This window comes from Hirundo rustica, chromosome 12 (assembly GCF_015227805.2).
Source record: "Hirundo rustica isolate bHirRus1 chromosome 12, bHirRus1.pri.v3, whole genome shotgun sequence".
In the NCBI taxonomy this organism is placed as follows: Eukaryota; Metazoa; Chordata; class Aves; order Passeriformes; family Hirundinidae; genus Hirundo; species Hirundo rustica.
Genome location: NC_053461.1, coordinates 15,298,734 through 15,309,591, shown reverse-complemented (window position 1 = coordinate 15,309,591; position 10,858 = coordinate 15,298,734). Strand labels below are relative to the sequence as shown.

Genomic DNA, 10,858 nt, shown 5'->3' with positions numbered 1-10,858 from the left:
GAAGGGAAAGACCACGGTGCCTGTGTGTAAACAAGTAAGAAGTTACACCTGAACAGCCACAAGGAATGAGACAAAAGAACAAAGGACCTTCCACCACCTTTAAAAAAAAAATGACAATACACAGTGAGGCACAAGTGCAGAAATAGAAGAACCAAACAAACATCAAAAATACATCAGATTAATTTTCAGAAATTTACTAAAATGCACACAGATTTGTCACAAAAACAGTTGAACTCCACTGTATTTCAACAATAGGTTTATTTTAAGAAACATAACATGACATTAAGTAAAAATGCAAAATTGTGCAATTATGGCAAAATGTTTAAAAATCCACACATTTGCCCTCATAGGACTACAGTACTTCTTACTAACATACCTGAGCACTGAATGTTGGATGCCACTTCTCAACAGCCTCACAAACAGGGAGCTCTTGGATCTCTTGTAGAACATACACACGCTGCATGTCTGCTGCACCAAAAACTGCTTTGAGTTAGTCTAAATTTCATTGATGGAAGCAAGTGGAAATTACAAAATGTTTCCTTCTAAAGTAACTAATAATTTTGGAAGAGATTTATACTCACCTAAGGTCTTATAACACTAGAAATTCATTTCATGAAGGGAAACAAACGAATGCAAAAAAAATTCCAAATGAGCAAAATGTACAGATTACTGTTCAAATATTATCAGTACCTTTGGTGCAATTTTTTTTTTTTTTTGTGTGCTGTGCAAGTTTACTTAAGCCCAACTCTAAAGCAAAACTTTACCAGGAATCTGACTTTCAGCATAACTGAGAAGCATTTAAGAATTGGCAAAATGTCACAGCTACATTACTGTCTCAACAACTCCTCATGCAAAAGATTTAGTATATTCTACTCCCACAGCAAGTTCCAGGGTTTAGCTTTCAAACACATGACAGACTTGGATCACACCCTCAGTTTGAATGGTTAAACAGAATGGAGATCTTCGTATTTTAGTGCAGATAAACAAAATTAACAAACCTACTGCAGAATTAACCACAGCATATTGTACTTCTATACATCACGACCAGTCAACTGCTAACTCAATTCTATTTCATAGTTTCAAGTAATATTGAAATTTGTTCTACTAAATAAATATAGATTGTCAAAAAGCAGCAAGAAATCTTGTAAATATTCAACCAAGCTCAAAATTAAAAAAAAAAAAGAAACAAAGAAAAAGTTACATAACACTTTGCAAAATAAAAAAAAAAAAGGTCACACACAAATGCAACACTGTTAGGGAGGGTGCTTCAGAAAGCTTGCAGCTAGAGGCCTACAACAGCGCAAAGAGAGCTAGCCAAGGACTAAGGATCATTAGTTAAAAATTTAATTAGTTGTACTTTTCAGAAAACCCCTTATTCTTGGCTATGCAGATAGATAAAACTACCCAGAAGAAAACAAAACAAAGAAACAATACACCTCAACACCGGTGGAAAATGCAGTCTTAGCGAGAATTGCCAAATTCAGGAAAAAAACAAAAATGCAGATGCTCCCATTGGAAGAAGAGTTTGGTGAATCTCTGGAAGATGAGGTATGTAATGCAAAGAGGCATTTTTATTTTGCTTTTCATTTCACAGTTTTTTTGTTTTTGCCTCTCAAACATTTTGTGCAAGAATTAATAAACAGAACCAGGCGAGTATTTTCATGTATTAGGAAGATTCCATTTGGGAACAGGAAGACCACATAGTAAACAAACATTATCCAAATCCTCAGCCATGCCAGGGGGATAAACAATGAGCTAAATATTTGGCTGACTGAAATATCAGCTGTTAAGCCAGATAATGGTAAGCACTTTCAGCCAATGATGGCCAGTGCCACGTCAAGTTAACTGGTTTACTTAGGTCAACAGGAAAAAACAGGAAAGGGTAAGATAACTGAAAGCTCTGCAAAAAGCAGAGCTGTAAGAAACCCGGTAAATTACAGCTGATGCAAGTTTTAGGAGTCCTCTTTTCCCTTTTAAATCCAATTTTCACTGTTGAAGTAGAGGCTGAACCTTGAACTTATTTACTTTTTAAAAATAAGTTAAATGTTAAATACATGAAGAAAAGTGTTGCAATATATTCCTTATTCCGTATTTCCCCTAAGATTATTTAAGCCATGGACGCTTATTGTCAGTTTTGCTTTAATACACTGGATAATGCTGACAGCTCAGTAGTGCAATCTTTCACATTATAGATCAGAAGGAAATAGAAGATAGTTGGGGGCTTGACCGCAAAGAGAAAAGAAAAACAACTCGCAAAGTTAAACCACACTTTTCCAAATCACCAGAGCACACACCAACTCTGCAGATAGCACTGTACTGTAGTGGAGACAGAATGAACACTCCACACAAAGAAAAAATAAAAGAGTATCAGTATTATTAAGGCCATATCCTGTCACCATTCTGTGCAAGAACACCACTGCAGTAAAAATGTTATGTTAGAAAAGACAATGTGATGACAGGACAGGGCCTGAAGACAGACACACACTCCAAGGAAAACAACAGGCTGTCTAAAACAGTAGCAGGAGGCTGGCCCAGTTCAGACAAACAAGTATTAAAAATGTACTAGCACCATCAACTTTTGGGTTAAAGCCCTTTACGGGGTGAAAAAAAAAGGTTTTAATCAGTGATTTTAAAAAAAAAAAAAAGTTTTTACAGCACTACACCTATGTGGCAAAAAACAGGTGTTGGGGTTTTTTTCCCCACTATCATTAAGCTCAATCTCAACAAAAATCCACAGACAGGAACTGGTACAACAATATGAACAGGCCTCCATCCGGGGCAAAGGTACTCCACAATCCAAATCTGACTTGAGTTTTTCTCCCAAATTGCAGTGCACAAACAACATCACAAACATCTTAGCAGACTTCAAAAACAGTACAAAAAGAAGAGATCATTATGAATCAAGATCTACCATTCCTCTCTATGTATTTTCAATCTAAATTAAAAAAAAGAAAGAAAAGAAAAGCAACAAAACTTAGTGATATTGCCTCAAATTTTACCCGTATTAAAAAAAAAAGAGAAAAAGAAGAAAAGTCACTTCAAAACATCTTGGACATCCTTAACTATTAATGCTAGATCTTCTTTCACTGTAGTGCATAGTTATCCTGGCTCTTCCACTTAATTTGCTTTTACCACAAAAAAAAAAAAAAAAAAAAAAAAAAAAAATCAAACCTTTAGTATGACATGATTAAGTGTTTACCAGAAAAAAAATGCTGATAATTGCACTTTGTAACCTCCTTCTCATTTCCCAGGAAAATATCAGTAAATATGAAACTTAATGAACGATTCCCTCCCTGGACTGCAACCTTTAAAGAGCACCCATCCCCATATACAAAAAAACTGACTGTTTCATCTTACAATAAATACTGACAGAATTTCTTTGTTTTCTTTTAAGACATGTTTTCTCTAGCATCAAATTACCACTGAAATCACTAAGGCCTGTTACTGAGAAATAAAAAAAAAAAAAAAGAAGGAAAAAAAAAAAAGAATTTAAATAACTTTCTGAAGACACTGCGGATACAATTTAGCAACAACACATTCAAAATGCCGGCCTAAATCCCAGAGCCTGTCTGGAGTCTCGTAGACTTTCTGCCATTGGTCAGTGACCTCATCGTACTGGTAGAGCGAATTCTTCCTGCTGGTTCTGAAAACGTGCTCTTCAACAGTGACTTGAGTAGCTCTGACAAAGAGATGGAGTTTGTTTTTGAGGAGAACAAGTTTTATGTACGGGTTGATGGACTGGTCGCACGGGAAGTCTTTTTTTCGAGTCCACTTGTTCTGCTCGATGTCGTAGGCCTCGACGGTGAACATGCGCTGATGGTCCCCACAGGTGCCAGCTATGTAGTAGATGGAGTCGTTGTACACTGTCGCCAAGCCTTGGATTCTAGGCACAGTCATCGGGGTCAGAAAGCCCCAGTAATCCTTCTGAGGATCGTAGCAAAGGAAAAACTCCCCTGAAAACAGAGAGGAAAAACAAAACGTAATTCAGGCTTTGTTTCCAGGCCAACAGATCTGAGGCAACGCTCTCCCAGGTACACTCTTCCACAGATAGAAACGCTCCAAATTTTCTAGAGCTTGGATCCCAGAACAAACACCCCAGCACCATCAACTGCTTTCCTTTCAGTGCTTTACAAAAATATTAACAGCATGACTAAAACCTACTTTGAGTTTCTGTTTCAGCTGAAGCAAAGGGACTTTGAAGCATATCAGAAGCACATTTTACACAGTTTCTAGGTGTCCTTTATTACTTCTAAACCATGCTTATTAATTTGGGACAAAACCTTTCAGGATTCCAGTCTTGAAATGTCTGAAGTACATTTGTTTCACTCTTTAACATCCTCACAATGTGTCATCTGCAGACAGGGAGTCTCACAATTATTTGCTCGGGTTTAGTAGCTTTCAAACCCTGAATTCCATCTTATACTAGACAGGGATTTTGAAGCTACTGGTACCAGGTGGCTGGGTTACACATTTAGGCTGATTTGCTTAAAAAGAGGCCAGGTGAAAACCTGCGTGAAGTGACTGATTCACAGTTAGGTTTGTGGTTAGGTTATAAAACACCTCTGGTGCTCAGTGCACAGAGCAGCAGCTACAGACTGCAGATAAAGGAAGTTCAGACAACCAAAAACCTGTGCTCTGTACATTTCATGGATAAAGACCATCTCGACTTTTTTAAGTCCAGTGGGAGAAAGGCCTAAAATCTGACAAACACCAGCATAATTCAAATCATGCATGATTTCACGTGACTATCTCAAGCATTTTAACCAAGCTGTTGTGTGACCAAGCACCTCAAGTATAACAAAGAATACAGACAGTAAAATTGGTGGAGCAGAGTTTAAGAGATAAGGTCTTACAGATAATACTGATTTTGATTTTTCAGTTTTGTTCCACAGTGCAATCTCCTGTGACTGTCACTTGCACTCCATAGGCATTTTCACACTCTCATCAATTCTTATTGACCACTTCTGAGTTTTCCCTAGAAAAATTACTAAAAGCTAACTTCTTTGTACTACAGCACAACTCAGTCAAGGTTTTTTCTAGCCACCCATGACACTACTCTTCAGAATTTGCTGGTTAGCACAGGAAGTAGTTTATTTATATGAACAGTCAGTCCTCAAAAGCACTGAAGCACAGCATCAGTGCAGCTAAGATTTATGAACAAGGTGCACTCTTACTCTGTAGGTTATAATAGTATCATCCACCTTCTATCAGTTCAAAGAAACATTAAAAGAACAAATACTGAGGTTCAGTACTCTTCAGCATTCCTTTCTAACCACCTAAAGCAGGCATCTGACCCGAGAGAGAGAGATTTAGAAAACGTTTTGGCATAACAACTATTTAAAGCCACAACCAACAAGAGTCAAACATGACACAGAAACAACAGAAGAAAAGAACTGCAAGTCACATGGAAGATCACGAATGCAAAGTCAAGAAATAATGTTAACAACTTCTGGTAAATAATAAGGATCTTACAGTATTCTCCATCCTGTTTCTTCCCTGTGGTCCAGCTTTGTATGGAAGTGACCCAAGAAGGAGCTGGTGTGCATCCGAGACCACAACTTGTGCAGGTGGTTACAGAGGTGGCCCTCAGCAGAAAAAAACTGGGATACCTCCCCCTCCTTCCCTCTTTCCACTCTGTGGCCTCCTACCACAGCCTCAGACCAGCCTCAACACTTTCAGTGTGCACTGAATGTAAAGGCAGTACTGTAATTACTGACCAAAAAACCGAGTTAACTTAGAGAGGTGCTTTATATCTCTTTCTAGTTTCTAAGATGACTTCAGAAAGCAGCATAGGGCAGGAAATGAAGACTCAGAAGTCCTTAATTGACTTTTACAAGTCACCAAGAAGAAAGACACCAGGAATTTTCCCAGCTTCAGCCAAGTAAAATGCAAAGTTTTTTCACAGGACAGTATCTTTCCTTCAACGTTGGTGCATTTCACCCAGGTAAGGATTTAATAAAGAATTTTCAGAGTTAATACTGTATTGTTGACTCAGAATACCATCAAAACTGCCATGTGAGCAATAACTCAGTACTACAGCTCAGTGACACATTCTCAGCGCGTGAGAATCCAAGCAGCAACCTTCCTCTTCCTAGTCCCCCCACACACCCCCTCCCCGATGCCCAAAGGGTTTTTCCAAATCGCTTAAGAAAACACAGCCAGAATGAACAATCCCCACTTCCAATAAAACATCAGAGAGGCAGTCAAACCACCTTACCCTGTAAAACATAGATGTTATCCTTATACTCCACAGCGCTGTGGAACTCCATTGCTACCGGCATGGGACACACAGCCGTCCAGCAGTTCTCCCGGCTGTCGTAGCACTCCACAGACTTGAGGGAGTTCCGCCCATCTCCTTCATAAACTCTCCCCCCGATGGCATACAGCTTCCCACAGCAGTGAACCAACTTGCAGCCTATCCTGGCCCGCAGCAAAGGAGCCTTGGGAATCCACCTATTGCCAGAGTGATCGTACATCCAGAAATCGCTCTCCGCCCGGTGGTCGATGGAGACCTCGCTGCTGCTCGGCCGGTAACCACCCGCAATGTAAATATCGTTATCAGGAGACACCAGAATTCCCACCTCCCTCAAGTCATTTGGTGGCTTGCATAGTTTAAACACTCTCCCTGTGACCGAATCTAAACAAGGCACTGTTTGCTTCTTTCCTGAGTGTTTGTGGGCAGCATCAAAGCATATGATCATTTCGGAAGCGGTCATTCCAAGCCGCTGCGTGTAGCCATTGGCACTGGGTTGTCCCTTTTGTACACAGCTTTTGGCCATCGCCTGTGCAAACACGGGAGGGATTTTCTCTAAAAAGGTCTCATCCAACAGAGGCATACGGATGCATTTGGCAAATATTTCTGGAAGGTGCACTTCTCTCTTATTTTGTTCGTGCTCAAACCACCTTATAATGCTCTCATAAACGTGCTCTTCTTTATCTACATTTAAATCATCGCTGTTGAGGATACTTATCAGTTGGTCTTTTCTCAACTGAAGAAACTCTTGCTCTTTGGTGACACTCAGAAACTTCTTGCGAATGTAGTCTTGTGACCTGTCTTTGAGTTCCTGATGACCGTAGTGATCAGCAAAGATGAACACCCCAATGGAGTTCTGCGGGTCCAAATGACTGATCATGTATTTAGCACACTGGTCTTGTATGGAAGGGATCTGGAAGATACTGGCTGCAGTGAACAAAGCTTGAACGTTGGCCTCTGTCAGCACTACTCTGGAGGTATATGCATAGTTCAACACTAAATGCATCGACTCTGCTTCCACACCAACGATCCGAACTTCCTTCTGGGTACTCTCGGTAAGGCCGCTCGTGAACATCGATCTGCAAAACAAAACCAGCCAGCGCTTTGTCTGTAATCACCTGTAACTACAGGCATGGAATTAAATACATTGCACAGCTGTACAACGTGTTGGCCCCTCCATCAGCAGAAACACATTTATCACAGGTGTTAAACTTTCCTCTTGGGGTACCTAAATTTAAGATCATTTCTACATTTACTGAAACAAAAGTGGAACTTCTTGCTTAATTTTCTCACTAACCCCATGTTAAGATTCACCAAGTTTGCAAGCAAAGCTCTTGACATATCCAAGTTTTCGCATTCAGTTTTCAACAAATTATTTCATATGCATACTCTAGCATGCTAAAATATGTAACTTGAAAAGAAAACAAGTAGTTTCAAGATGCTCTAGCACCCTTGGTACTGGAGGCGGTTTTGCTTGGTTTACAATTGTGTGACATTCTCTCCAATGAAACTTTCCTTTGAGAAACAGACACTGATAATTCATTGATCTGAGGAGAACAATAATCTTCACTTGCTAGGTGCACTGTATTACCCACAAATACACAGAACTCATTTTCATTAAAGTAAAATTTTAAAACTCATACCTACGCTAGCATTCTATCTGCTTTGATCAGCACTAGAACAATGAACGGTTGTACCTGAAATAAGGACTGATTGCAGCAAGAACATTCCTATGACAGGAGAATGTCTTCCCATGATCCACTTCCACCACAATATCTGTCAGCTGTCCTTCATCATACATGGTCTTCAGCTGTTGAAGAATACTACAAGCATGGAAGGGGTCCATTCCACTGATGACTGGGTTTGAGGGAGGAATTCCGTTCAGTGTTTGTGAAAACTGACTTGGTTCTACAAAGCAAATTTGAAACTTTAACAGAAAGCAGCCAACAACAACAAAAAAGCCTCCAAAAAATTCATACACGTGCCAAAAACCCACACATGACCAAGAATTAGCACAAATTGATATTCCATACTTCCTCAGCATCACCATCCATCGACAGCAAGCCAAACATTGTCAAGGGTGAGTAGATATATAAAGCTACCTCAATATTTTTTTTTTTGCCTTTTCACAATGCACATGTCAGTTACCATTCAACTATAAAGTTTATACCCCTATAAACTATAAAGTTTACATCCATTAAGGAAAACAATACAAACACTTCATACAACTGGGGAAGCTGAAATCAAGTCAAGAAACACAACACGTATTGACCTTTAAAACGAACAGGGACACAGAGGAATAAAATAATTCCCCAACCTACTCTGGCATTACACAGGTCTATATGCAAATATTTAACTTCACATTGAAACAGGAACTGGCTCTTGCCTTACACAACTAATGGCTGGAGCAGAGGCTCATGAAGAAACAGCCCTACAATAAGTATGCTGGGACACAAACTTAAACTCACAAATTTGTACATATAGACACAGGTTTTCTCTACAAATAAAGCCGAATTATAATTTGAAATTTCTCAGGTGTGAAGGAGCTCATATATCACCGTGGAAACATATTTAGTAGAGCATATGCTGCTAAATAACATGTGATAAGCCTAAAGAAGTAAATCCCAAAGTGAAAATTGAGCAATAGCTCAAGCACAAAAACCTGTTTCGTAATAGCACGAACATTTTTACGCAACAACAACAAAGGAGAGCTCAAAAGAAAAACATTAGGTGGCAAGAGCTGCAAATCAGGTAAAGCTGCTGACTACAACAGAGTCCTTCCAATGAAATTTGGGCAACACAAAGGAGCCAAGAGGACAGAGAGCACACCCATTTTCATAGAAGCCTTTCATCAACCCCACTCGCCTCTCCCGGCTGCGCCCCCCTCACACAGGAGGGGGGCTCCTCATGGGACAGCCTCCTTTCCACCCTAACACAGCACACTGACTCGCACACCCTCTCTCCCACACAGCCCCCGCTCAGGCGCCCCCTTCCCTCACGCCATCACCTCCCACCCCCGAGCTCCGCTGCTCCTCCCAGGGACGCCCCCCAGCCCGGGCACCCCGAGCCCCCTCACACGGTGCTCCCCTCAGCACAGGCCCGAACCCCCTCATCGCCACTCCCCACCAGACACCCCTCAACACTCAGGCCCCGATACCCTTCACCAGGACCCTCCCTCTCGCACCGGGCGCTCCCCCGTCGGCCCGCACCGACCTCCCAGCGCTGCCATCCTGGGCCCCGCTCGGGCAGCGGCTCCGGGGGCGGCCCGGCAGGAAATGTCACCGCGCCGCTTCCCCCGCTCACCGCCGGCCACGCGCCCCGCAGCAAAAACAACACCGATTGGCCACTGCCCCCACCGCCTGCCGGGATATGTAGTGCCGGCTGGCAGCCTCCGGCGCGCGGGGCTTGCCGGAAGTTGTAGTCCCCCCTTAGCGGGATGCGTGGGAGTTGTAGTTCCGGGGGGGAGGCGGGCCCTGCTGGTCGCGTAGCAACGAGGCGGCGGCGCCTCCTGGCGAGCCGCCATTTTGGGCCCCCGGGCAGGGCCATGTGGGCAGCGTCAGTGCCTTGTCCCGGTGTTTTGGAATCTGTTCCCTCCTCACCAGGGACTCCCGGCAGAAATGGCCTTTCCAGAGGAGTAAATTGCCCCGTCCGCCCCCAATCCCTGCAGGTGTCCTGTCCACGCTGAGCTGTGGCTCCTGGGGCGAACCCTCGCGCAGGGGAGCAGAGGTGTCACCCGGAGATGGCTGCCCAGCAGGGCTGCCACCGCCATCACTGCTGAAAACCGGCAGAAAGGGGCGCAGAAATGCCTGCCAGCGTCCTGGTGCTGCAAGGATGTGGTGAGGGGCAGGGAGGCGTCGGGATGTGAGACCCCGCAGCTCTGCAAGGTTGAATTGACCTTTAATAGAAACCAATAACCAGCTACTGGGTCAGAAAGCTTGTTACACCAGGAATAGTCTTAATTTTTCCAGGGTTGGTAACCCCAGCACGCCTTGGGCAGCCAGATCAGCCCTACCTGTCCCACAGAGCTGCTGAATGACTGCAGCACTCAAGTGACCGTTTTGTTGCCCCTGGCCCTTAATGTCACAAAACACATTTCTCTTTCCATCCCAGAGGTCAAGTGGATAATAGTCCCCAGGTTTCCCAGTTTCTGCAGCAATTAGCCACTGGTCTCATTCTTGGGAACTGTGTCATTATCAGGTGTTTGCTGTGGAAGAGGCTTTGAGTTTTTTTCCTTTGTGAAACACAATTAACAAAGAATTAAATAATGGAAGCATTGCAAAACTGTGTATATTTCTCCTGGTTTTATGCAAAATAGATTTAATACAGCTTCACAGCTTTTAGCTGGGAAGTTTTGTTCAGGGAAAAAAAAAAAAAAGCAAACAAAACCAATTTGAATAATATTTTTAAATTCATTCCCCATTAACTCTCAGAAATTAGTAGCCTGAGTGCATGACCACTTGTCTAAAGCAGGTGAATGTGACGGCAGTGCCAGCCCACTGGTTTTACTTTTGCTTGCAAGGCACAGCCTCCCCCTCACTCAGCAATTATCAGTGGTGTCCAGGCTGCTCCGATGATAATGCTGCACAACGCAGGAGTGATGGAGAC

General features: G+C 42.5%; 1 protein-coding gene across 1 annotated transcript; it reads right to left on the bottom strand.

The window, feature by feature from the left end:
• Positions 1-246: 246 nt before the first annotated feature.
• Positions 247-9,592, bottom strand: KBTBD8 (kelch repeat and BTB domain containing 8). Its single transcript, XM_040076620.2, has 4 exons — positions 9,467-9,592; positions 7,951-8,161; positions 6,218-7,332; positions 247-3,953 (listed from the first exon to the last, which is right to left on the bottom strand). Exons 1-4 carry the CDS (start codon positions 9,480-9,482, stop codon positions 3,490-3,492), a joined length of 1,806 nt encoding a protein of 601 aa, XP_039932554.1. The 5' UTR covers positions 9,483-9,592; the 3' UTR covers positions 247-3,489.
• Between the last annotated feature and the right edge of the window lie 1,266 nt (positions 9,593-10,858).